This window comes from Neophocaena asiaeorientalis, unplaced genomic scaffold (assembly GCF_003031525.2).
Source record: "Neophocaena asiaeorientalis asiaeorientalis breed wild unplaced genomic scaffold, Neophocaena_asiaeorientalis_V1.1 scaffold90, whole genome shotgun sequence".
Lineage (NCBI taxonomy): Eukaryota > Metazoa > Chordata > Mammalia > Artiodactyla > Phocoenidae > Neophocaena > Neophocaena asiaeorientalis.
The window spans coordinates 1,370,202-1,396,516 of record NW_020172445.1 but is presented as its reverse complement, the minus strand read 5'-3'; the positions used below and the strand labels follow the sequence as shown (position 1 = coordinate 1,396,516).

Here is a 26,315-nt window from a genome sequence, read left to right as displayed (position 1 = left end):
GGGAGAGTTGGCCCCAAAGCCTTAGACTTGGGAATAACTCTGGCCTAACACTGAGAACCTCAGAGGGGAGAAAAGGTTGATCTGAAAGCTCCCAGGAGTTCTCAGGATCAGAGAGAGGACCCCCTCCCCGCCACCGCCCTGCAACCTGGGATGATGAACAGATGGGAGGGAATCAGCAAGAAGAGGCCCCTTCACTGTTGGACACCCTGCTCACCTGTCAAAGGCTGATGTTGGGTGCCAAGTTCTATTGCTGGCCATCCAGCCTCATTTTTGGAAATCAGTGTTGGGGCTTGCTGTGTTAGAAACAGCCTGGCCAGGGAGGCAAGAGGCATGGTTCTGGCCTCTATTCTGCAGAAGCCCTTTCACTCTCTGGGCCTGAGTTTCCTCAGCTATAAAATTGGGAGTTGAACTGTCTACTGTCTGCTGTCTTGCATTTTCTGATATTCTGAGATGCAGCCCAGAATGACTCACCTTGGTAGCCCTCTGGAGTGGAGGCCTGTCAGCAAGCTTAGAGTTGGGGCCTGGCACTGGGCCCCACCAATGCTTAGCCCAGTCTGAGTTTGCTGTCTCATAGCCCGCACCTGCTGTGAAAGCCGAGAGGCCAAGACTGAGGCCCTAATTGCGGGAAGATAGCCATGATGTCAGAACTCTAGGTCAGGGCTGAGGTAAAAGGCTTTTGATTTTCCTATAGAGCATCCTCATTCAGCCTGGCTCTGTGCTAATGGAAGGGGCCTGGTGTGTGTCTTTTTCTGGGCAGGGCTGCCAGTGGAAGAATCAGCAGAGTGCGACTTGGAAGGGGTTGATGACAGAGGGGTCGTGGGGTGTGAATGTCATTACCCTTGTTGTCATATACCTGACCAGGCCATATTGGTACAAAAGGTGGCTTTATTGAGGTCCGGGTAAGAATTAGGCACTTGGCCAGAGCAGCAGCTTAAATATGAGGCAAGCAGGCAGGGGTTAGCCATGCCCGGGGCGAGGTTGGGGTGGTGAGGCTATAGGCACAGACTCTCCTCAGACAGACAGAAGTTGAGGGGGAAAGAAAAAGGGGAAGGGGATGCAGAGCAGTCTGGGTCAGAGGTCTGGTGGGCTGGCCCCATAGGGCTGGGCAGGAAGCGCTGGGCGGCAGATCCAGCAAGGAGGGGACCGGGCTCTCTTGCTCCACATGCCCCTTAGGCGCAGGCCTGAGCCTCTGGCAGGGGCAGCCGTGCTAGGGGGGGCCTTCCCAGGCCTCACTTCTTCACCTTGGCATCATAGGTACCTGCATTCTTGTAGGCACTCACATAGCCACTGTCATCCAGGATGTCCTGCCGCCCAGCAATGCCCTTGCCCTTGCCGCTCTCATCGAAGCGTTCCTTGTGGGAGCCCGTGTACTTGCTGGTGTCAGTCAGCCGTTCCACAGCACCCCCTGTTTTTGCTTTCTGTTTGGACAGAGTTCCCCCAGGGGTACCTGGTTAGGGAGCCCAGCCCTTCCAACCCCAGCCAAGATTCCCCATACCCCCCCTCAGTGGCCAGCCGAGACCATCAGGGCACTTACAGTAACACCCACATTGGCTGGTTCCTTGCCTGCCACCAGCTGGCAGATGGCATCAAAGGCCTCCTCCTTGCTCTTCCCCTTGAATCGCTTGGGTGCCAGCTCTTCTAAGGCCTTCTTGAACTCCTCATAGTTGATGACCCGGGCAGACTTCCCCCTGCCAGGTATGTGGACACCATGAGTTTTCCCCCTTCTCCACATCCTCCCTGGTTCCAGCCCCCCAGTTCCCCTTCTGGGAACATCAGAAGGAGGGAATGCCTGGGGCTCACTTGACTTTGGAGAAGACGATGTCGACATCGGTCCCTGTCACAGCCTTTCCGTCAGCCACCTTGCAGTCCTTGCACAGCTTGGCCCAGTTCTTGCCATTCAGCTCGTGCCCACTGGCCTTGGGATCACCATGGATGGCAAACTTGCGGAAGCTTTCCTCCAGCCCAGCCACATCTGCGCTCGCTGCCATGCCACCCTGTTAGGGACCCACCTCGGTCACCTCCTAGCCAAGCTCTCCCCCCCACCCCCCAAGGCACAGAGCATCACTGCCTCTACCTCAAAACCTGCAAGGTTGAAGTTGCAGGCACTTCTGCCACATACCCTCAGAGCTGGAGATGGAGCTGCCTGCAGAAAGGGGCCAGTACTCAATGTCTGACTGGGCCCCAGAGCCGTGAGGAAGAGCCCCGAGAGGAAAGGTCCTGTCACTTAATGCCAGCCTGGCTCAGAGTGGAGTTCAGAAGATGAAATCATGATGCTCGCACCAGGCTGGGAACAGAGTAGCACTGTCCAGAAAAACTGTGAGAGCGGCAGCTGGGGCCGTGGCTTTGTCTGGCCCTGGCACAAGGCCTGCTTGGGTGGAAGTGAGGGTGGCAGAGCGGGCCCCCTCCCTGGGAGTTCCATGCCAGGCTGGGTCAGGACCAGGCCAGGCTGCTGCTTGGGCAGGTATTTAGTGAGGACAGTGTCTCACTCAGGGTCATGAGGACCCAGCAAGACCCAGCCCAGGCTGAGAAGGGAGCCAGAGCACAGGCAGGGGTGCAGCTGGCCCAGCTGGGACCTTGTTACTATTTGCTATTAAACAAAAACATGAGGGAAGGGGAACTTGAGGCTGGCCTGGCCACAGTTTGTGAAGCCTGGAGACAGTTGCTAAGGGAGGGTGGTACTGCTTGGAGAAAGTAGTTAAGGGCAGGATGGTGTCAGGGCAGCTCAGGGAGAAGCTCCCAGTGCTGCTGGGCTGGGCTGGAGTATGGGCTTACGGGTGGGGCACATCAGCACTCCCAGCACCTGGGGCACAACCGTGGCTTCCTGGCCCCTTTCCAGCCATTGGGGCTGTAACGTCCCAATCTGTGGAGTTTAGGAGGAGCAGGAGATTGAGGGGCTAGCCTGAGTGGGGGTTGTAGAGTTATGAGCCCCTAGAGGCATGATGGCAAGTGAGACCGTGGCCTTGGCCCTGTAATCCTCACACCTACGCTCTGCGCTGAAGCACACTTCCCCAATGTCTACACCTTCAGCCCTCTATGGAGGCCTCCTGGCCACACCCTGAGCACCACCACACTAGTCCACACTCTCACAGTTGTGTGCACTTAGCCCTGGCCCTCCATACTTTCGGCCTTAGTCCCACTGACCACACCCCTTAACCTGGTACTCAGACCTCCCTGACTACACCAGCCCTGCACTGAAGTGCCCCCCACACCCCTTACTGCAGTCCCTTGACCACACCCACAGCTCTGGGACAAAGGGCCCCGGGCTATTCCCTCAGCATGCACTCCCCACACATATACTAACAGCCCTGTACTGAGGCCCCCCAATAATAACCCTCAGCCCTGCACTAAAGGGTCTTCCCCACACTTGCCCACAGTACCCACTGCAGTCCCCAACCACACCCTCAGCTCTGCACTGAAACTCCCTCCATGTAACACAGCCTGGTACTGAGGCCTCCCTGATCACACCCTCAGCCCTGCACTGCAGCCACTTCCATCCATACACGGGAAGCCCTGGGACTGGGTCCCCCGTTCACACACCCACAGGCTTTACTGAGACCCCTAACCAGAGCCTTACAACCCACCCTCTCTCCATATATCTGCAGCCCCTGACCACACCCTCAGTTGTGTCCTCAGCAACTATCTTCCACCTCTCCCTTTTATAATAGAGCCTCCAGTGACCACAGCCTGAAGCCTGCCTGCCTACCCGCCTTCCACTACCACTGGCCTTAACACTGAAAACTCTCCCCGGGTCACCACACTCACCCATCCCTAAGTTGCAGTTTCTGAAACTGGGATCACCCACAGCTCCTACATTGCAGCAACTCGGTGGGTCCAGAATCCCTTTCAAACAGCACTCCCCTTCCCTCTCCCTACACTGCAATCTCCCACCAGCAATCTGAAGGAGACCCGCACTTTGTTCACCAAGGGTAAAGTCTGGGGGAGCTTGAGTGCCACAGGATGCTTGTTCCAGGGGCCTAGCAGGACCCTGCACCTGTGCTCACTTCTGTCTGTGAGAAGATGGATTCTTGGTAATTTCAGGCTGATCAGGTGGTGCCAAGTCACAGGCCCCCGGTCCCAGGGGTCTGCAGGCCACGCTCCCTCCCGCTGGGACAGCTGGAGTAATCAGTCAGCAAGGAGTTGGGGGTGGGGGTGGAACGTTTGGGCCCAGGGCAGGACCACTCAGCTGGTGCCCTCAACTCGGTACCATCCAGGGTTGGGACCCCTCCCAGGCCGCTCCCACCCCACCCCCTTCTTATCGTGCAGGATATTGATTAGAGTGGTCGGCGCCGGGGTCTCCTACCGGCTTCTCCCTCGTGGCTGCTCCTGCAGTGCACGTTCGATGGACAGAAAGAAAGACGCAAGAATGGACCGATGGACGCAGGAGACTAGGCGGCTCCACAGCTCTGCTCCCTGCCGGCTCTGGGGCGGGACTGCAGGCCGGGCGGTTCCGCCGTATTATTCCCTTGTTTCTCGGTCTCCATAGAGACGGCGAGTCCCACCCCCGGGGCTGTCTCGGCGGGAGAGTGACCAAGGTCACGCTGGCTCCACCTACCCGACCCCGCCCTCTCCGCTCTCCGCGGGGGCGGAGCTGCTGCGATAGTCTCATCCCGCTGCATCTGTGGCTGGGGTGACCAGACCTGAAGTTCAAAGCTGATCCCCGCCTCCAGGGGAGATCCAACTTCCCAGAGCAGCAACCGAAGGCCTTTGGCGGGGGGCGGGGGGGGGCGTGCAGAGGAGTGGGAAGGTCCCTTCCCTTAGTGACAGTGGGGTCTAAAGCTGGCTCAAGACCACAGCTCTCCAATGAACGTGTGGCATCCCAGGTCACAACTCCGGGTCACTGGGGGCGGGAGGGGACAGTAAACGAATCACGAGTGCCAGCCCCAAAATGCTGGTACACCGACGTCTCTCCCACGGCCAGGGAAAAGCTCCTGGACTTCCTGGGTCCGCGTCCTCATTTATTCCCACCCCAACCCGGTGTTAGCCTCGCAGTCTCTGCTTCCGCTGCTGCCTCCCGACCCCAAAGCCTGCTTCCCCTCCTCTCACCAAGTGCAAACCCTACCTTCAAGAAAAATAACCTCCTCCAGGCAGCTTCCAGGACCTTTCCCAACCAGGAGCCCCGTACCTGAGCTTCTCCATATGACAATCTGGGTGGCCACCCAGCGTACGGTGTGTGTGTGGGGGGAACCCACCTCACCCTCTGCCCCTAGGCTGACTTGCAATGGTCCGGCTCCAGGAGGGCCCGTGGCCCTTGCCATTAAGAAGGTATGCACTAACTCCGCAAAAGCATAAAAAAGTTTATTGGAGCATCACGGCTGGTGGGGCTGTTATTGCTGAGTCGTGGGGGAGGGGGCCGATCCCGCCGGCCCTTAGCGGCCCCTAAAGTGCACTCAGTACGGCGCGGGTGGGGGTGTTGCATAGAGAGTCTGTCCCGCCTTTCCTCCGCCATCCCTGTTTCTTGTCCCAGCTAAGCGGGACCGGCTTCCGGGCCGCCCCGCGCACCGGGCTCGCCGCTACTCGGGCTTACGAAAACGGCCGGCGCACGCGCCTGCAGCGCCACCCCGGCGCTGCCTAGGCGCGTCTGAGCCACTGGAATCTCGTCCATGGACTCGGCTGACGCCGAGTGGTAGGCGCCTGCAGGGCTGGCGTCAGCGGAATCCGACGACGAGCTAGAGCGGCGGCGGGGGGTCCGCGGCCCTATGGGGCCGGAAGGGAACGTGAGACTAGGAGCTGCTACTCACTTAGGGCCCTACCTTTCCCTCCCTCATAGCTCCCCGAGCAGGATCCGGTCAGGAAGGGGCGCTCACCCGGCAGCCTGGGCAACGGGGGCTCCCGGTCCAAGGTTCTGGAGGTCCGTACCTTATACATGCGCCGCTTCCTTTTTTTCTGCAGAGACAGGGGGAAGCCTGAGTACCCCTTCCCCAGACCTCACATCGCCAAAAGACGCGCAGGAGTGGAGAGGGGTAGAGGCTTCTTTCCCATCCCCTTCCACCTGGGCAGGGGGCCCAGCACAGTCCCCCCCTACCTGGGGTCGGATCCGGGGGGGCAGAGCGAGAGTCTCTGGGGAGGAGGGCGGTGGAGGCTCCACGTGGCCGCGGGTGGCAAGCAACCGGGAGGGGCTGAAGGGGAAGTGGGAGGATAAATGCTGGATGCTGTTGTTCCTTCAAATCCCACCCTGTTGGAGGTCCTAAAATAAGCCTCCCTTCCTAGCTGGAAAGGCGCATTGATCTGTCCCAGGCCATGATAGCCTGGACCAAGACCTGTGCCTTGGCTTTGGCCTAACCGCTTTCTCCCACCTCAGATGGCCCTGCCATGCCAATGGGAGATGTGAGGTGGCACGTGCCCAGGTTGCACTCACTTAGCATTCACTGAGGCAGGCCTGGCCTGGCCAGGGGGCTCTGGGCGCACATGGCTGAAGGTCCGCATGTAGAACTCCATCTCCTGGGGAAGATGGAGGTGAGGGAGGCTGGGAGGCCAGGTGTGGGTCCAGGGCCTTCTGGGTCCTGGGCCCACTCTGTCTTGGATGCAACACCCCCTTACTGGTCACTGTGGGAGGTCTGGGCACAGAGGTCTAGGGCTGTCCTTCAGGCTTCCCAGGTATGCTGGGAAAACCCCAATGCAGAACGAGGCTTAAAACACCTGTGTTTGTACCTTACCCCACCCCCACCATTTTCCTCACTTCATTTAGTCAAACTCCACCTCCTCCAGGAAGCCTCCAGCCTCATGTGTCCAACGTACCCAGTCTAGAGCTGTTCTGGCCAAGTTGGGTTGGGGAGAAGAGGGACTCAGAGAGGCCCTCTCCTGCTCCTGGCTCCTCCCAGGGCTCCAGTCTCTGAACCGATGTTTTTCCCTAGTTGGGAGACTGGGCAGTTCACACACCCGGGTGTGCACCCGAGGCTGCGAGGCTACCTGCAGGAATCCATGGTTCCCTCGGAGCTGAGTCCTCAGAGTACCAGACACAATCTCAGTTGCTGGCGGGGAGTGGGGGGATGAGCAGTCTCCCCAACTTCTACCGGTAAAGGGAAGCAATAGGTGGTGGAAAAAACAGCGCCACAGCCCCACCTGGGACCAGGCTTATGGGTGTTCTCTGTCCTGTTTAGTCGCTGATCCTCACAGTGACCATGGGAGTAGCAGACCCAACCCCTGAAAGTGAAGGGGTCTGAAGCCAGGAGGTAGCAGGAGTGGCCTACACTTGCACCCCAGCATGCAGCAAGCACCGAGCCGCACCCAAGAGGACTGCAGGTGAGGAAACAAAAGCCAGGAAAAACAGTCCGAGAAGGGAGCCTGGCGGAGGATGTGGGGTGGCTGGGCGTAGGGCACCGGACAGCTGTCGCGACTCGGCAGTCATTTCCATGGAGACCCGGGCATCCTGACTAATGCAGAGACGACACTGTAACAGCAACACCGTCTCTAAAACAAGCCTATGTTTGGGGGCAACGGCTCCAGAGTGGGGCCCCTCCCACATTCCTGCTCAGGGTGGGGGTGGGGAGGCTGCCTGCTGGATGGCCCTAGCAGATCTGGGGGCCAGAGCCCAGCCAGTCACCGGCTGGCTACACAGAGGCAGAGAATGAACCCTGGGCAAGCCCTGTGCCCAACACCTGCCCAGGCTGGCCCTTTGGGGAGGAGTGTGGGGGTGCCAGCCTGAGCAGAGGAGCCCTGGGAAAGAGGAAGGAGTCAAAGGCCAGTCACAAGGGCTGCGACGCCAAGGGAATCCTTCCCCCACACATTTCCTCTTCACCAATGTGCACCTAGCACCCCTCCAGGGCCCAGGAGAGAGGGGGCAAAGCCTACCCTGGTGCCCTTGGGTTCTAGAAGTGTAGGGCAGAGGGCAGGGCAGCAGTAGAGGATGGTCTCAGAAGCCTGAGGAGCCAGAATGGGACAGGAGCCAGGCCCTAGCCAGCTGGGGAAGTTTGAGGGTGCCACCAGGGTGTCCCCATTCAAATTCCCCTCCCCCAGCTGTCCCTACAATCCTCCCTCAGAGACATTCAAAACTTGCACATTCCTGAATGGTACATGGCACCTCTCAGCCTCAGCTCTCCTCTGTACGATGGGACAAACACACCCCTTCTCCCTCTGCCGACGTCTCCCTCAGGTCATTTTCCGATGGTATTAAATGCCCTTGCTGCTGGCACATCTGGCCCCAAAGCCTAAGCAGGCAGTAACTACAGAGCAGGGGTCCTGAGCATTCGAGTCTGGGGATCCCAGGGCCAGCCCTGCCTCAATGGGCACTGGCTGTGAAGCTTGAGAAAGTCTCCTGCCTACCTCTCTGAGCCTCAGTCTCCTCTGTGAAGTGGGGATAGGGATGGTGCCCACTCCCGGGATGGCTGCCACTGTGCTTACATGGGTTCCGTGCCCAGCACCAGGGCAGGTACCCAGCAGTGTGGCAGTTGCAGGGGGGGAGGGGGTTTCCACCAACAGCCATCACTCCCCCAGGCCTACCGAGGCCTGGCAGCCTGGCCCACCCCTGGTGATGAGAACAGGAGAGGTGGGGTCCCAAGCACTCCCCCAATCCACCCACCAGCCTGTGTTTGTGTCCAGTTGCCATGAGGACTTCGGATCCAGGGCTCAGCCTTCCCAACAAGGCCTGCCTGGGCCCCCTGCCTTCCCAGTCCCTGGGGGCTCTAAGGACTGGACCACCCCATCCCCAGCTGCTGACCTCAGGAAGCCAAGGGGCATGGGAATGGGGATAGGCTGATCAACAGCTGGGCTGGCCAGGCCCCGAGCCTGGGCTGGAGGATTCCTACTTCAGAGTGCAGAGACCTTAACTCTTCCTAGACCCAGCTTGCTTAATCTTTCTTGGCCTCAATATGTTCATCTGCAACGTGGGTACGGTAGCATTACCTGCCTCATGGGCTGTTTCAAGATTTAAATGAGGTAATGGGTATAAGGGCTCAGGGTCACAGGTGGAAAGAACTGATGGCTCTATCCTGGTAACCCAGTCCTTGATCCATCCCTCTCTCTTCTCCTGCGGCCCCAACCTGCCTGCTTCCAGGCTCCCACGTTCTGTGCCCTCCAGCACATGCTTCAAGCCTTTCCCCTGGGGTCGGGGAAACACAGGGCTTCCTCTGGCTGTGCCCACACTTGAGCAAGTAGGCACGTGCTTAGTACAGGCTTGCCCTCGCCTCTGCTGCCTCCAGCACCCCCTACCCCAGCTGCTCTTCCAGGCCCGCTTCCCTTTGCCCTGTCTTGTCACTGGCTACTTGTTGCACAGCCCACCACCCCTCCCACACCCCTTCTCCCACTCCCTCAGCCCTCTGGGCCACTTCTATACCTGAATGGGCCGCATCCTGGGGGGACATGACTCAAGCTCCCTGTGGGCCCCCTTTGCCTCCTGGGGCGGACGATGCTGCACGATGTATTCATAGGTGGTGAGCTTGTGCCACACTGAGGGGGTGAAGAGAGGGCTCAGTGCAATGGAAAAGGAACCCTGGAGTTCAGAAGGTGAGGGAGGGTACCCAAACACAGGCTAAAACCATTGTCCCCATATACACTAAGCCATAGAGTGAGACCAGGTCACCATTAAAGAGCCAGCACTAGGAAGGGGCATAGTTTCAGGGCTCTACAGCCCAAACTGGGTAACTTCCTCCAGCTTAGGGACTCCCATCCCCTGAAAGGCAGGTGTGGGTGTATATGTGGGGGTAGGGGCAGGGGGCACTTACTGAGATAAATGTGGAAGCAGAGCAGGTGGCCGAGCAGGGCTGTGGAGAGCAGGCCCAGAAGGATGAGAAGGGCAGCCAGAGCCAGGATGGCAGGAGCCTGTGTCTCCACAGGGGCAGCAGGCAGGAACACGAACCACACATCTGTGTGATTCTTCAAGACTGCAAGGCACAGGCAGACTGTGCTCAGCCAGGGATGTAACCAGTGACCAGAACAGGCCCAGGGTTGGGGGATGGGAGTGGGCCTGGAGCCCACACTGACCTTCAAAGTGGCGGTTGGTACGCAGCTGCATGGGGTTGACAAAGAACTCCACAAAGACATAAGTGGCCACCAGCACGAGGAGCAGGACGCCCAGTAAGGCAGATGCCACACTGTGTAGAAAGAGCCTGGGCCCAGCCGTGGGCAGCTGTCAGCACCCAGGTGCTCCAGCTGGGCAAGGGCCCAGAGCTCAGAAGGGCCGGTGGTTAGGATGGGGAGCTGGGCCTCTGACCCCACAGCCCTGACTCCTCACGAAGCCAAAGCCTTAGGGCAAAGGTGAATATAGGCGGCCACCCCCAACAGGCTCCCCACCTTTCCCTGGGCCAGCAGGAGAAAGACTCCAAACCTACCCTCATCGCTCTCAGGCGGAAGCCATCGGGAGCATCACCCTCAGACCAGCACACACACTAACGCACACCAGCGCACAGGTCCCCCAAGTACCCCTATCATCGCCCCGCCCCATACACAGGTTCAAGGCCCCTGGCTCGCACAGACACAGGCATCGCCAGGCACCCCTGTGGCCCGGGCCTGCCTCTCACCGGTAGTTCCTCTCGCCCACGCAGTTGTTGAGCCACTTGCAGTGGTGGTCGAAGCCGCACACGCATTTGTTGCAGGCGCTGCAGTGCTTGGAACGAGCACTCCTGCGGTGGGGAGGGGGCACAGCACGGTTGCGGGCTTCTCCCGCCTTTTGCTGCCCGGCCTGGCTGGGGGGTTGCCGGTTCCCCGCCTGGAGCGGGTCACCCACCCACGCCTAAGCGGAGAGCGGAGCGCGTCAAAGGGGAGCACGCGCGCCCTCTGGCGGGGGGCACTGTGGGGCGGGCACCCGGAGGAAGCAGCGCTTCTGAAGAGACGGGGTGGGGGTGGGGACGGGAGGTGTACCCAGCGGCGGGAGGAGGTGTAGGCGGCGTTATACTGTCCCACTCTGGGACAGTGCACCCGCGTGATGGTGGCGTGAAACGAAAACGGAGTTTCCTTTCCAAGCAAGGACCCCCTCTGCCCGGCCAGGGAGCTGAAGAGAGCAAGGCTGCTGGACCCAGGGCCTGCGTTGCTCTTCCTGACATCGCCATTTTTTGAGTCCCTGTTTCTCTGCCAGACTATGGGAATTTTCCTGGCATTCTTCCAGAAAACCCCAGTCTATCTGGGCTAATCCAAAGGGAGCCAAAGGAAGAGGGGTAAGCAGACACCTGGGTGAGCAGTAAGCAGTTCACAGCAGTGGGTCAGGTGAGGTGAGGCTACATTAGGAATGCAAGAGAGTCTCCCTGCCCCAGGGAGGAACCAGGAAAGGCCAAAGGAGAGTTGTAGAATAAATTTCGACCCCCTCCCCCAGAACAGAATGGAGCCCTGGAATACGCAGCGACTGCCAGGGCATCCACTGAGGAACAACGCGCTGACTGGTGTCTAGTGAAAGTAAGGATGGTCTGGTGCCGAAGTCCTCAGCATCTTAATGCCATTGGCTCTTTCTCTGTCCTGTGGACAGAATCCCTTCAACAGGCTGCTTGGGGCTTAATATTAAAAGTGTGGAGCTAGCCTTGAACCATACCCCCATCCCTGATCCCCTACCTAAGGCTGGGAGACTGGGATCCTCCAGAGAGGGGCTTAGGGAGGCAGTCTGGACCAGCCAAGGGGGTATGGGCTCTGTACATTCTGACCCCTCAATGTGACCTGGAGTAAGTCACCTGGCGTCTCTGGGCCTCAGATTCTTCGTGCATAAACAAGGATAGCAGTATTGGCTTCGGGGCCAGGCAGGCTGGGTTGTGAATCTGACTGCCCAGTAGCCATATGACCAACCTCAGGCCACTCAGCCTTTCTGAGCATTGGACTCTTCCTCCTCTGTGAAGTGAGAAAGATGTTGCCCACTCTGCAGGGTGGTTGTTCATAAGCACTTAGCACATGGTAAGGAGTCAAGTGTTGCTCCCCTCTCCGCCCATACCTGGGAATGCTGGTGAGAGAAGGGGGGTGGTTACTGGTGGAGTTAGTCATCAGAAGTGTTTGTGGCAGGGCCAATTGTCCTACTTTGCTGGAAATGCTATTCCTCATCTTCTGTTTCCAATCACCTTCTCCCTCACCCAGTTCTCTGTCACTCCACTAAGATTCCTGACTGTGTGAAATAAGAGGGTTCTGAGGCTTCAGAATGACTGTAAAGCCTGGGCATGCCCCTGTCTGCCTTCAGCTCCCGCCGGCAGTTCCCCGGGCACACTCATCGGCCACACACACCCCGTCCACACGCACTCACACATCCACGTCGCACAAGTTGCAGTGCAGGTCTTCAATGACGTGTGCATGTTGGCTGCGGTTGAAGATGGGCAGGGGCCCAGCATAGCTCTTGTCCCGCACATTGGCATCTGCTGGGTCGATGGAAACAGCAGTCAGGTGCACCACGAGGTGACCAGCAAAGATGGCGCCCATGCACTGGCCCAACAGGTTAAAGACTCACTCCACACTGCCGGCTGAGAGCCCCACTCCTGCTTCCTGTGGCCAGAGAACTGCTCTCTACCTACATGTGCCTCCCCAGTGCAGAGACTCTCTGCCTGTGCCACCTCCTACCTGTGCCACCTCATACCTGCGCCCCATATGGAAGAGCAGAGGGGCTATCTGGTAATGGAGCTCACAAGCCAGCACTGCCTGCTGCTGCTGAGGAGACCAACTACAGGGCCCTGGCCTCACTAATCCAGGCCTGGCGTAGGCCCTGGCTGATCTTACCTCAGAATCCGACCTGGCTTCCGATTCTAAATGGTTAAATGAGACTGAAAGAGATCATCCTCTAAAGGTTGAAGGACCCAAAATATAAGTTCTAAGCTTGTTTATCTTGCTTTCACAGGAAGTCAGCTCTGAGAAGGAAGAAGACATCCTCTTCCAGCAGCCAGGCCAGTTGGAGAATCACTTGCAGACAGGGCCTCATATATCCACTGCCTCCCTAGTCTAGAGTCCAAGTACTTGGAGGCCTGGGGCTGAATGTCTGGGATGGCCTAACATGTTCAGGGGCTGGCCAGGGGGCAGCATGGCTAATTCCTGAAACACAGATCTTCCAGGATCTATCGGCTCAGCAGTTGGACCAAATGCTGGACACAGTATGCTGACAACTTACTGCAAAGTGAATGTGTAAAACTTCACTAATAGATTCCACCCAGGCAGCCATCCACCCTCCATCTAGCTATCTGTTGATCCATCCATCCATCCTCTTGCTAGCCAAGTAGACATCATCTCCCCATCACTTATCCTCCATCCATCAGCTGTCCAACCTCCTTTTTTTCTTCCTCTTCCTAGAAGCCAAATTTTCCTACATGTCTGCAGGAGCCAGGCTCCACCCTAATGTGCTATACCAGAGCTGAAAGAGACAATCCTGTGGCCCAACACAACCTCTCTATCCCTACGGCCCTGGCTGTGGGTCAGGCTGTCACCTCTTGCCTAGGTTATTCCATAGTCTCCTGACTCTGCTTCTCATGTCTGCGTCCCCTTGAGTACCCTTTACTTGGGTAGTGAGCTCTGGAAAGCTTAAACCTAAAGCCTTGCCTGCTTAAACTCCTGCAGTGGCTCTCAAGCTAAAGTTTACTCTTCAGCTCAGTGTTCACGGCCCCTTTTCCTCTGGATCCTCTCAAACCTCTCTGGTATCACCAACTCCTTACCATTCCAGGCTCTCTTCAGACACACTGAATGTGGGCAAACATTTAGTTTCCTGCCTGCTCCAACACTTTACACCTCCCTCCCCCCCCCCCCCCCCCCTGGTTCATTCATTCAGCTATTTACTGAGGTCTTTCTCTATGCCAGGCACTGAGGATATGGCAGAAGCAAGACAGACTTGGTCCCTAGCCCCAGGGAGCCTACAGTCTGGCAGAAAACACAGAGTAGGTTGATTGCAATAACAAAAGTTCAGGGGACTATGTGAGTTTGTAACCAGGTGACCTCATCTAGTCTGAAGGGATCTAGAAAGTTTCCCTGAGGAAGTATCATCTCAGCTGAGACTTAGAGAGAAACAGATAACAGGAACATGGCAGGTAATATAAAGAGGAAAGGGGGCCTGGCTGGGTACTGGGAACAAGCAGAGTCCCAACTAGATGTGTGGTTCCAGCTCAGCTTATTGGTGCCATGCAAGAAAGAGAGCCCATGTCACCAAATTCTGGCTTTTCAGAAGGAACCAGAAATATGGATTTGTGTCTGGATACATGAGGCGTCTCATTTTTAAAATGTTGACAAGGAAATAAATATTTTTTAAATGTACCTGCCAAAGGAATACTTAAGATATGCCCATTTTGTATGTTCATTATCCCTCAATTAAAAAAAAAAATCTGTAAGCCAAACTGGCCCATGGGCTGCTAGGTCTTGACTTCTAACTTAGCTGGGTATTGGGGTGGAGAGAGAGGCTAGGAGCTTCCAGGCAGAGACCACTGTTGTTGCAACAGAGAACAACAGAGGAAATAAAATAAGAAGATGCTGGGGAGATAAGCAGAGTCCAGAATGTGGAGAGCCATGATGATCTTGAACCTTAAGGCAGGAAGAAGCTATTAGAGGCTGTTAAGCTGGGGAGTAACTTTATCATATTTGTTTTTTGAAAGGGCACTCTCGCTGCAGGGACAGAGATGGACTGGCCGGGGAGACCTGTGTGGAAACGAAATGGTCATCTAGGTAAAAGAGGCAGATGGCAGTGGGGAGAAAAGAGGGCAAATACAATAGATTTTTAGGAGGCAAAATCAACAGGACTTGATGACTGACTAGATATAGGTGATGAAGGAAAGGGGCGGAGCCAAGAGTACCTAGAGAGGCCAGGAAGAGGGAAGGAGGGGAGCTGAGAGCAACAGGTATGCATCTGGGTGGTGAAGTTGGTCTACATGGCCCTCTTCCTGCACTCACAGTCTGCTGTATAAATCCCTACCCCCATACTTACCATGTGATGATCTCCAATCTACAAGGCTTTCCTCCTGTTGGAAGCGGAACACCTAGAGCTGGGGCCCTGTTTTACCCATCTTTGCAACCCTAGGGCCCAGGCAAGTTCTAGGTGCAAGGTGAGTGCTTGGTATACTCCCTTACCCTACCTCATTCTGCAGGGGCCCCTGAGGGAGCCTGCAGAAGGAAGGTAGCTTTGACGGGAGGACAGAGAACCATTCAGGCCTGGAAATGGGAGTGCCAAACCAGGTGGTTCTAAGAGCCTCCAGCATTGCCCAAAGCAATAAATATGGGGAGGACAAAACCCTCAAACCATCCCACTGCCTCAGAGTCAGACTGCCTGAGCAGTCCTTCTGGCCTCACTGGGTAGCAATTGTGTGCCCTCTCTGAGGGCTTCCGTGGTGGCACGGTGGTTAAGAATCCGCCTGCCAAGGCAGGGGACACGGGTTCGAGCCCTGGGCCAGGAAGATCCCACATGCCGTGGAGCAACTAAGGCTGTGCGCCACAACTACTGAACCTGCGCTCTAGAGCCTGCGAGCCACAACTACTGAGCCCACGCACCACAACTACTGAAGCCTGAGCGCCTACAGCCCATGCTCCACAACAAGAGAAGCCACCGCATGACAAGCCCTCGCACCGCAATGAAGAGTAGCCCCCGCTCGCAGCAACCAGAGGAAAGCCCACGTGCAGCAACAAAGACCCAACACAGCCAAAAATAAAATAAATAAAAATTAAAAAAAAAAAACTTTATAATCTCTCTGAGCCCCATTTCTTTTATGAAAGTGGGGAGAACACTTCCTTACAGATTATTATGAGAGTTGAACAAGATCATCCATGTATAGGGGTTGGCACAGTGCCTGGCACATATAAGTGCTCGATAAGTGCTAGTTACTCTTGGTTACTGTTATTTGCTCTGATTCTGCTCACTCCAAAACATGTGGTTATTAATCTGGCTTCCCAGGTACCCTGATGGCAGAAAGTCAGGTAGTCCTGAGTGAGTGGTGTACCCATTCCGGATCACGGGAGGAATGTTCCATGAAGCATTCTACTTAACAGCACTGACTAAGCCCTGCTGGCCACCTCAGAGAAAGTCTAGTTTTCATGTACAAAGTTGATGACTAGGCCCTGGGCCCCAGTGAACCAGGAAGCCCCTCAGTGACACTGCTGGCGTCGGAGACCAACGACCTTCTCTCGAGTCTTTCTCCACCCACCTGCCCTGGCTACCCACCAGCCAAGGGCTCTATGGTTTCCCAAGACAGCATGCTCACATTCATGGCTCATACGTTCTGGTGCTCACACACACACATCCTTGTGTGCTCCTTGTCCCCTGCCTGGGAAGCAGGCAGGACTCCTGTCAGAGGAGGAGGCTAAGACGCGGAGAGCTGGCAGAAGCTGCTCAGCCTTGTGCAGCTCTGAAAGGGCTGAGTTGAAGGGTGCTGACTCTACGCCCGAGACTTTCAAATTCATCCCTGCTAACTCCTTTAGCTCACCCTAGGCCACCTTCTCCCAGAGGCCCAAAGAGTCATCTCCATGAAGCACACACACCAAGGCACACTCTCATGGGCACCCTCTGGACTGGGGCACGTGGCCACATGCTGCCCCTCAACCGCCCAGACACGCAGCCACATCCTCTGCTCCTGGGGGTTGTGGCCAGGGCTGCGGCAGTCACATCACCAAGTTCAGGCAAGCTCATGCTTGTCACAATTCCCAGGAGCTTCCAGGGCATATTTATCCCTCCTCTTGTCAATTCAACCTTACCCTAAAAGAGTCTGATTTATAAAATCGATGAGCTCCTAAACAGTCCTGGGTACAGCATAATAATCTCTGTAAATAAAACCATATTTTAAATGTACCAGGAAACTTACCATGTAAAGGAATTCTACCATTATTCTTTCCAAAAAGTGAAAAATTATTTCATAAATGGAATAAGGTACTCTCTTTTATCCTTTGTTGAGCTCTGGACACAATTAGCTTAAAGAGAGCTTTAAGGTTCTCTTCTGTAATTGCTCTCGTGGTACCTCAGTTGATGAGGTTCCCATCTGTGTGGGGCTTTCAACGCTCCAAGGTTCGTTAGGCCTGTTCCCTCACCCAATCAGGCAGAGGGGTCAGATGGGGGTTGGAGGCCAGGCAGGTAGGCAACTGGTCCCCCCCCAGGCAGAGACAGGGCCCATCTGCACTCTCTGAGGCTCTGGAACCCAGCTTCAGGCCTTGCCCATGTCCCTCCATCCATTGTCCCCACTCTTCTATGTACCAGTCCCACACTTTCCCAAGGATACAGCATAGCCAGCAGGCACCCAGTGGTGAGGCAGGAGGGGAACAAGGACCCCAAAGCCAATCACAGCAAAGAAGAGGTACAGCAGCCAGGCCACAATCTGGAGCGGGTGAGGGGGCCAGCTCCACCCATTCCGGCGGGACCGCTGGCCCTGCAGCTCCGGGGAGGGTCCGCTGGCCTGTGCAGGTGCTGTCCACACATTCTTCTCAGGGGCTGTCTTGTTAGAGGGCTTGTTGCAGATGTTCATCTCCAGAGGGAGAAAGGGTAGAAAGATCATTAGCCTGAGGAGGCCCAGGCTGGAGCCCAGAGCCCCGTGCCTGCAGTCAGGTTTCAGCAGGAGGGGCAGGCTACTATATGAAGCCATCTCCAGCTACTCTGCAGGGGAATCCGGGGCCCTAGCACGAGAAGCCTGGCAGTGAGGGAGGATGGCAGTAGAGTGCTAGTCTCAAAGCCCCAGAGCAAGTTCTGGCCCCAGTCCTAGCCAGGACAAGGTAGGAAGTTCCAGGGTTTATTCAGCTCACAGTGTGACTGCCTGTTATTCTGCTCTGTCTCCACAGCCATCAGAGTTAAACCCAATAAGACATGTTCTCATCTGGTAACAATATCAGGCTGAGGCCAGAGTGATGAGAACACATGCTGATTCTGTCGGGATTAGTCACCTCTGTCCTGAGGCCCAAATGCAAGTGTCAGAGAGGGCCCCGTTACACTTTGCTTAGGGAAACAGGGAGTGGAGGTGTTCAAAAGAGGGACCTGGCCTCTGCCCCTCAGCAAGCATGTAATCCCTTTAAGGACTAGGGGACCCTGAACCATCTCCCCTGTGCCTCAGATAAGCTACCTGGGGCTTCTTGGCTGGAGAGAAGCCAGCACACAAGAGAGGGGAGGAATCCTCATTGGTTCCCTCCAGCAGTGGAAATGACCATGTTTCTCTAAGTAAATGTGGCCCCGGTACAGTGAGAACAAAAAGGTGAACTGATGCCTTTGACTCACTTGAGGGAGTTCAGGGAACAGGCCTTGGTCAGAGCCAAACCACCAGATGGCAGCACTCTTTACCCCCATCCCACCATCGCTCAGTCCAAGAGCTGACTCAGTGCTCAAAGATACATGCAGGGCAGACGGGTAGGCCTGTCATTACAGGAGAAAGAGCCCAACCCCAGTATCTCTGGGCCTGAGGTGGGACCAGAGCCTGGGCAGGCAGTGCCCCACCTGGGTAGACAGGCCAATTCGGAGCTCTTGGTGGGAAGGTCAAGAGCTGCAGAAAAAACCCTGGCAGCTGGACTCTCCTTTCAGGAGTCCATGCCTGTTGGCCAGGGAGTCTGACTAAGCCAAAGGGTATGGCAGACCCTGCTCAGCACATCTGCCTTGAACACCTTCCTCACTTCTAAACCCAACAAAATGTGACCTGACCTTCAGAGCCCACTGCAAGCATCACCTCATCCAGGGAGCTTTCCCTGATGTCCCAAGTTAGTCAGGGGGCCCTCACACTCAGTCTTTATTGGGCAAGTCACTTTGCTGTTTGGAACACTTTGCCATCTCCATGTCTGCCCCCCTGTTATGCCAGCTCCCCCTAAGGGCAGCAAAGGTACTGTGATTCATTCACCTCTGTTCCCCACAACCCCTCCCCCAAGCACCCAGAACATACCTTGTACATAGTAGGTGCTCAGTAAATGTTTTCTGACTTGAAAACATCTGAAATAAAAGGAAACGTGGGCACGGTAAATGATGAGGAATCCTGACTCACCCAAAGCCATCTGGCCCGTTCTGCCCTGTCTTCAATCTGCACAGTCGCCAGGCACCCATACCCCCCACACCCTGCCCCTTGCCAGCCCCATGGCTGTTACCCTAGCTACCAGACACTCACACTCAGCCACTCTGCCCTTCATCCCACCTGAGGCCCAGAGCCTCCTGTAAACCAAACCTGGAGAGTCTGAGTAGCTTCATCACAAAGCTAAATGGAGTGACCCTAGTTTTCTCCCAGGGACTCCACTGGAATTCTTTGGTCACTTGCTTTGTCTTCAGTAAAAAGCAATGAAAGGTGAAAAAAGAGCCCCAGCTTTGGAGGAAACAGATCTAGGTTCAAGTCCTGGTTCTTCACTTACTAGCTGAGTGGCTTAAGTTTCTTCATCTGAAAAACAGGGTTAGGGATGCCTACCTAGGGCTGTATATAGATCAGCAAAACTGTAGGTAAAGCGTTGACACATAAATGTTCCCTAAATGGTAGACGTTATGATTACCCTTAAAATAGCCCTCTGGGGTGTCCTCATCTCTCCAGACTGAGGAGGCTACTGCATCTGATATTCTGTGAGGTTTTATGAGGTTATGCCCAAAGTGATGGGGTTGGTTCAAGTTGCTTTCTTAAGTCAGTAGTCCCAAGGAACACATTGTCATAAGAGCTGGGCCACTGGATTGTCATTCTAAACTTCTCGGCTTTGATCAAAGATGACAAAGGTGATCAAAAAGATGGTCTCACTTTATTTGGAATGTCCCCAGAGGTGGCAAATCTTTGTCCTTGATTTTTGGAAACAAAGATCATCTGGTAAAGCCCAGTGTATACAGTTGAGCTGGGCAGTTCTGCTCAGGAGGACAAATCCCTGTGGCTTCCACATAGGTTCTCCAGCCATATCACCAGGGCAACTTCTTTGAAGGGAACCCATTAATTGGGATTCCTAAGTCCTGACTTTCTCTTTGCCATCCTCACACCTGAATAACCCAACACCTTGAGGTAGTTTATAAAGAAAGAAGCAGAGGTACATGGCTGGCTGACAGGTCCTCACTGCCAGAGTGGGCTGGCAGTGGCCACAGGCACCCCCAGTGCTGCTGCATCCCTGACACCTGAGGCAGGAGGAGTCACCACCTGCGGCCAGGGGCCTACCACAAACAGTCTTAGGGGTTGTTCTGATACCGAACCCCAGTACCCTTGGCCCAGAGAGGTACCACTTGTATGAGACCATGGATGAGGGGATGATGGTGCTGTTGGGTGTAAGTCCCTTGCAGGGGTGGCAGCCTGGTACCATGCCACCTGCAACAAAAGCCTGAGACAACCAACTCTTAACTGATGATATTTTCCCTTGTGGAGTTGGTGGCCACAAATCCTTTTGGCCCCAAAAATTTTGATTAAAAGGGCTTGGAGGTAGGAGAGAATCCAAGATGAGGCTTCAAGCATGGATGGGACCACACTGTCACCAGACCCAGGGACTTCTCTGGCTGTCCTACCCCTCTCAGCACTTCCCTAGGAGACCAGATTAAAAGATGCGCGGTTCTGCTACCAGACAACATGGCCAGCTTGTGCACTCATGCCTTGGCCCAGTCAGTGCTTATTGCGGTCCAGCCCCCTTGTGCGTTAAAGATGTAAACACAGATGAGACCATGTTCCTGCCCTCAGGGGCTTGCTTTCTGGGGGCCCAGACAGATTTCAGGGAAGTGGGTGAATGGGTATTCTGGAAGCCCTGCGAGGGCCAGCCATTCAGTATGGCAAGATCCAGAGAGAGAGAGAGAGAGAGAGAGAGAGAGAGAGAGAGAGAGAGAGAGGGAGAGGGAGAGAGAGATGAGCCCTGGGAAGTTGCAGGGTCAGATCCTAGGTTGAAACCAAGTGCCCCTAAAACCAAGTTCCCTTACCAAGATTATGATTAATCTTTCTATCCAAAACTTGATTCCCTTTCAAGTCACCTCTGACCTCAATCCTGTGCTAACTGAACACTAAACAACCAGAATCACATGACTAAAACTGCTGTTGTCGATGACATCATTAATGTACTAAAATTGCTACTATAGATGTCATCGTTAATGTACAAACTCAGGTTGTTTCTCCAGGGCAAGATGAGCTAACAGATCCCTGAGCCATGGACCACCTGGCCAAAGAATCATAAACCAGAGACATTCTGACTCCTGAAACTACAATTAAGAAATGTCACAAAAATGTCACAGGACGATGATTAATCTCAGCCTCTTTGTTCTCCTCCCTCCCCCCACCGAAAAAAAAAAAAAAAAAGAAAATTCTAACTCAAAGACCAAGCTGGAGTAGACCTGAGGCATGTCTCCCACTCCCTTTGCTTGGCATCCTGCAGTAAACACTGTACTTGCCTTCACCACAGCCTGGCGTCAGCAGGTTGGCTTTGCTACGTGTTGGGCAAGCAGATCCGACTTTGGTTCAGTAACAAGGTGATCACAGGAGGCCAGGTGAGTAAGTTTAGGCACTGTTGAAAGAGCCACAGGGAATCACAGAAAGTTTAAACAGGGGAGTTGACATAAAGGTGATGGGTGTTTTAGAAAGCTTTCTATTCACACTGGGAAGGAGGGCATGAGCAAGAAGCGAAAAGGCATGGGGGGAGGTGACACCACAGCAGGCTGGTGTAGGGAGGGCAGCAGCCCAGCAGCCCTGTGTACTGGGAGGAGTTGGGTGGGAAGTGGGGGTCAAGCCCACAAGCTCCCTGATGCCCTGCTGTATCTTTGGTGGGCTGAGAGGTATGTGGACCTTGACAAAAGATTCTCAAGTACCTTCTCCTGCCACGAGCAAACAACAGAGTTAAGCTGGTGGAGACAGAAAGAAGACAAGAGCAAAGAGGCCCCGTGGAGTGTTAGGCCAAAGGTAGCCACTGCCCTGGTAAGCCAAGGGCCCACCTGGCTTCTGAGGCAGGCTGGAGGGCCTGTGCAGGTCCCTCCCTGTCCCAACAAGGGGAAGGCCATTGCTAGGATGACAATAATCTATGTTAACATTGACTTGCTAAAAGTCTAAAATAGCATTTTCCAAATAAGATTAGGCTACCTTAATTTATATGCCTAATTTAAGTGAGGAAAATCTTACCATTTCAGGTTCTCATTATGAACTACAGAACAGTTACCTGACTGGTCCACTTCCCTCCTGCCCACCTCTACTCTCACCAAAAAAAAATATTTAGGAATGTTGTTCTGAGATTCATGAATAGCATTGTAAAAGAACAAGACTGAGGTGAAAAGTACCAGCCCTGGAGAGGCTGTAGGCATCCCTGCATTTCTGCAAGATGTCTGAGAATTTCAGGAAAGAATCTACTTAGTTACCAGAGGGTTTGTTGGTAGAGGCCACAGAACTGGGAAGGTACAGTGATGGGGTCAGAAGAGAGGTGACAGGGCTGATGTGGGGGCTTGGAGGGCCTGGAGATCTGAGTTACCAACAAGGAGAAACAGGTTGGAACCAGGGAAGAGGTCTAAGCCTGGAGACATAGCCTGGTTCTGGTCCCTGCGTTGCCACTCACAGATTGAGGAACCTGGTAGGCAAATTTCACAAAGCCATCTCTTTGGATCTCTCCTTTATTTATTTTTCAAAAAGGTTAGCTGGAAAGCAATTTGGTAATGTCTACCAAACTTGAGAACACATATACCCTTGAGCCAAGACATTCCATTTCTAGGTATTTATCTTATACATATGCTCATAAAGTGCACAAAGATTCATTGCAGTCTTGTTTGTAATAATAAAGGACAAAAAACAATATAAACAAATATATGGCACATCCACACAATGGAATGCTATATAACATCAGAAATAATGAGGGATGAAATGACTTTTGATACACAGTTAAGCAGAAAAGTAAGATGTGGGACAGTTGTAGAGTGTGCCGCGAGTGAGTGAAAACCAAGGTGGATGGATAGACATCTACATTCCTATATGCACAGGTTCTCTCTGGAAAGAAATGAAAGAAAGCAAACATAGGGATAGCCTGTGAGAAGGTGATCCAGTGGCTGGGGATGAAAGAGATTTGCTTCTACTATGTACTCCTTGGTGCTGTTTGGATTTTTTTTTTTTTTTTTTACCATGTGCATGTACTACTTTTGAAAAATATATATACATCAAATAAATAACTGAAGGGTGTCATCTCTTACCCTCCTGGTCCCAGTGGGCTGCCATGTGGACCAAATGCGCTCGTGTGATCTAGAGCCCAGTACTGTGCCAGGCAAACAAGGAAATCTTGCCTAACAACCATGCAACAAAAGAGCACTCAGTTTTAGTTCAATGCTTTCTCACTCTCGAAAGAAGTCCTGAGTTGTTCAGCTGAAGAGCTCCCTGTGAGCTGTTATGGCTTTTGTTAAAGCTGGAATCAGACAACCAGGCAGCACAACAGAGGAGCAGCTGGGCAGGACCTTGTTCCAGTTCTCAGCTGAAGGTCAGCTCAGCTCCCCGTGACTCCAGAACCCAAAGGGAAGGCGCATGCCACAAGAAGGTTTCATTCCCAACCATCTTTTCTTTTAGCTAGAGGATTTATGGTTGCTGTGTGTGTGATTTTCTGTGGATACTTCAAAACAAGTTTCCTGGTTTTTTCCCAGGATCTACTTTTAAACCCATTTTCACTGAGATTTAACAGATGCCCAATTTAACCATCTAAGGGAGGGGCTGGAAAGAAAATGCTGCATGGTGCACACTGTTTTACAGCACAAAATGTCATTTATAAAAGAACTTTCAAGGGGCAAGTACTTTGTTTATTAGAATTACCCACAGGTGCCAAAGAAGTCTCTGGACTTAAGATTCTGGGAAGCGGCTAGTTTGACTAAGAGATACACATCACAACAACTCCCGGAGAATGAACTGGAACCTCAAGCCTTTCTCATAGACCTCTCTAGTCATTGGTCTCATATGTGGCTGGGCTCCTCACAGCAACAACACGCAGAAGTCTGATGCTAGGGCAGGAAAAGCTTGAAACCTCAGTCATTCCTGAGCTGACGTGGTCTGCAGACATTTCCTGTGCCATTCTCTTCCTGAAGCAACCACTGCAAACTATTTGGGATTCAAGTTAAGCCAAGGAAAGAGGACAAGAAGAAGGGAGCAACTTGGAGCTGAAACAAGGCCAGTGAGCAGAGGCAAGCATTTTTGATTTTAACCAGGAAATCAACTCCCATGATGGCAGAAGTAAGCCTTGAGCAACACCCACCAAGAAACCGTCATCAAGAACAAAGTTGTGACAGAACAGATAAGTAAGAAAAACAAAAGAAAAAAACCTGGCTAACTAAGTACCAATGTTGCTTTTATTGAATCTCATGGTGATTATCTGTTTACAAACCCATCTCCCACTGTGAACCACCAGTTCCACAAAAACAGGGACCACCCCTCACCCATCTCTAAATCCAGTTCTCCTTCAAGAAAGGAAGTTAAGCCACTTCTTACCATTTCTGCTGCCATCACCCTAATCCAAGCCCCAGTCATTGCTCCCCTACGGTATTTCAACAATAACAATAACCATCGCTAGCATTTAGAGGGCATTTATTCTGTGCTAGGCACTGCTTTAAGTGTTTTGATGGAATTCACTTATTAAACCCTCACAACTCTCTGAGGTAGGTCCTATCATTTCAAATTGTTCTCATAGGCCTCTCTAGTCATTGGTCTCAGATGTCAATGGCCCCTCACTTTCTCCCTCATAAACAACATGCAGGACAATATGCCCCTTTCACAGATGAGGACACTGAGTCTCAGAGAGACTAAGTAAATTCTAGGAGGCACAGCTAGACTGGCAGAACTAGTACGGCCCTCAACTGACATCCTGGTGTGCCCTGTCACAATCACACTGCTCACCTCACCAGAGTGAGGTGAGCTTTTCAAAACTTGAAATTCATCAAAACTCCTCAATGGTTTCCTTCTCCTGCTAGGATAAAGTTGAAACCGCCATCGCATCCTTCAAGGCTCCCCTCATGCTTGCTGTTCCTCTGGACCTGCTCCCTCCAGATCTTTGCATTTGCTTTTGCCTCTTCCAGAAACACCGTTACCCTGATCACAATGCTGGCTCCTTTTCAACCTTCAGCTCTTGGCTTAAAAGTCACATGATAGAGCGGACCCTCCCTCACCACCTCCCTTCATTTCAGCACCAGAGCATTTAACCCGACCTGAAATCACTTTAGTCGTGTATCTGGCGCCTGCTCCCCGCACCCCCCGCCCCGCCCCTTCTTAACATTGCGGGCTCTGGAGAACCGCGGCGGCCGCTCTGGAGCCCTCCGTGGCCCCGCGCCTGGCAAAAAGCCTGGCACACAGCAGACGGTCAATGCAAATCTGTGAACCGGATGAATGCTAGAAGGAAGCCGGGAGCTCTGCCCGGTACCTGGAGCCCAGGCCGCGGGATCCAGGGGCAGAGCTCGGCCAGGCGGCGGCAGCTCTGGCCCCGTGGCTCAGGCCAGGCTTCGAGGTGAGAACTTTAGCGGGGGCTCCTCACCTGCGCGTCGTCGGCCGAGCCAGGTCGGCCTTGCCAAGGTCACTCAGCGGCTCAGCCCCCACGCCTGGCCGTCCACCCACCCCAGGGCGGCGGCGCTTCAGACTCTCGCAGCGGAGACGGTCCCCGAGACCCGGAGGCGGTGCGCCCCGGATCAGGGCCCCATCCCGGGCCGCGCGGGGGAGGTTAGGCCCGCAAGTCCTCCGGCTCCGGCTCGAGCGGGTTGGCTGTACCGCGGGGCGAGGCTGAGACTGGCTGGGCCTAGTCCGGCGCGGGCCCGTTCCCGTGGCAACGGCGCGGGCTACGGCGCCCCACAGCGGCCAAACCGCTGCGTCAAGTCGCGCCGGCACCCTGGCTCCGGGCGGGGCTCACCAGGGGACCCCCTGGCGTCCTAGCTCAACCGTTCTCCGTTCCTTTCCAACATTTCTTCTCAAAAACCCACTTTCCCCACCCCCAATCCACAGCTTGTCTTCTCGAAATCCTAACTTGTCCCAGAGGTATTCCCCTCCAGTTTCCCCCCTGAGCCCACCCCTCTCAGGGAGTCCCTCAGTCAACCTGCACACTTTTTAATGAGTATGTGCTGGGCACTGGACATACTATGGGGAACACCCACGAGATCCCTGTCCTTCAGGGAGATTACAGGCTAAGGGGAAGACAGATCTAGAGACAAATAAATACAGTATACATATTGTGGCCCATAATATAAAGTGTGAAGTATAAGAGCTCAAAATATCTCCTTTCTGGGACTTCCCTGGCAGTCCAGTGGTTAGGACTCTGCGCTCTCACTGTCAATGGCCTGGGTTCAATTCCTAGTCAGGTTCAATCCCTGGTCCTGTTCAATCTCTGGTCGGGGAACTAAGGTCCCATAAGACCCACGGTGCAGCCAAATAATAGTAGTTGTAGTAATAATAATAATAACATCTTCTTTCTTTATTTCCTTTATTTATACATCTATTTATTTATTTTTTGGCTGTGTTGGGTCTTCATTGCTGTGTGCGAGCTTTCTCTAGTTGCAGTGAGTGGGGACTACTCTTCGTTGGGGTGTGCAAGCTTCTCGTTGTTGTGGCTTCTCTTGCTGCGGAGCATGGGCTCTA

General features: G+C 54.2%; 2 protein-coding genes across 6 annotated transcripts; both read right to left on the bottom strand.

Moving 5' to 3' along the window:
• Positions 1-846: 846 nt before the first annotated feature.
• TPPP3 (tubulin polymerization promoting protein family member 3) lies at positions 847-4,444 on the bottom strand. 2 transcript variants are annotated; one of them, XM_024732522.1, is made up of 5 exons: positions 4,301-4,436; positions 2,120-2,284; positions 1,801-1,994; positions 1,535-1,688; positions 847-1,418 (listed from the first exon to the last, which is right to left on the bottom strand). In XM_024732522.1, the coding sequence occupies exons 3-5, from the start codon at positions 1,986-1,988 to the stop codon at positions 1,230-1,232; spliced, it is 531 nt and encodes a 176-aa protein (XP_024588290.1). In that variant the 5' UTR covers positions 1,989-1,994; positions 2,120-2,284; positions 4,301-4,436; the 3' UTR covers positions 847-1,229. The 2 variants fall into 2 exon arrangements, with proteins under 2 accessions (XP_024588290.1, XP_024588281.1); XM_024732513.1 differs by lacking the exon at positions 2,120-2,284 and having other exon boundaries at positions 868-1,418; positions 4,301-4,444.
• An 830-nt stretch (positions 4,445-5,274) lies between these two features.
• On the bottom strand, positions 5,275-25,486 carry ZDHHC1 (zDHHC palmitoyltransferase 1). Of its 4 annotated transcripts, none has more exons than XM_024732491.1 (13): positions 25,225-25,486; positions 21,140-21,252; positions 18,702-18,748; positions 17,042-17,309; positions 12,146-12,254; positions 10,452-10,553; positions 9,916-10,040; positions 9,657-9,815; positions 9,269-9,381; positions 6,356-6,438; positions 6,023-6,116; positions 5,805-5,883; positions 5,275-5,694 (listed from the first exon to the last, which is right to left on the bottom strand). In XM_024732491.1, exons 3-13 carry the CDS (start codon positions 18,708-18,710, stop codon positions 5,465-5,467), a joined length of 1,371 nt encoding a protein of 456 aa, XP_024588259.1. In that variant the 5' UTR covers positions 18,711-18,748; positions 21,140-21,252; positions 25,225-25,486; the 3' UTR covers positions 5,275-5,464. The 4 variants fall into 4 exon arrangements, with proteins under 4 accessions (XP_024588259.1, XP_024588240.1, XP_024588268.1 ...); XM_024732472.1 differs by having other exon boundaries at positions 12,146-12,321; positions 17,067-17,309; XM_024732500.1 differs by having other exon boundaries at positions 5,857-5,883; positions 12,146-12,321; positions 17,067-17,309.
• Between the last annotated feature and the right edge of the window lie 829 nt (positions 25,487-26,315).

Coding starts and splice junctions, on each gene's coding strand:
- TPPP3 (XM_024732513.1), bottom strand. CDS start 1,988: ATGGCAGCGAGCGCAGATGTGGCTGGGCTGGAGGAAAGCTTCCGCAAG. Junction 1,689..1,800: donor ATCGTCTTCTCCAAAGTCAA/GTGAGCCCCAGG, acceptor CATACCTGGCAG/GGGGAAGTCTGCCCGGGTCA. Junction 1,419..1,534: donor CAGCCAATGTGGGTGTTACT/GTAAGTGCCCTG, acceptor CTGTCCAAACAG/AAAGCAAAAACAGGGGGTGC.
- ZDHHC1 (XM_024732472.1), bottom strand. Junction 6,439..9,268: donor CCAGGATGCGGCCCATTCAG/GTATAGAAGTGG, acceptor CATCTTCCCCAG/GAGATGGAGTTCTACATGCG. Junction 5,884..6,022: donor CCCCCCGGATCCGACCCCAG/GTAGGGGGGGAC, acceptor CTGTCTCTGCAG/AAAAAAAGGAAGCGGCGCAT.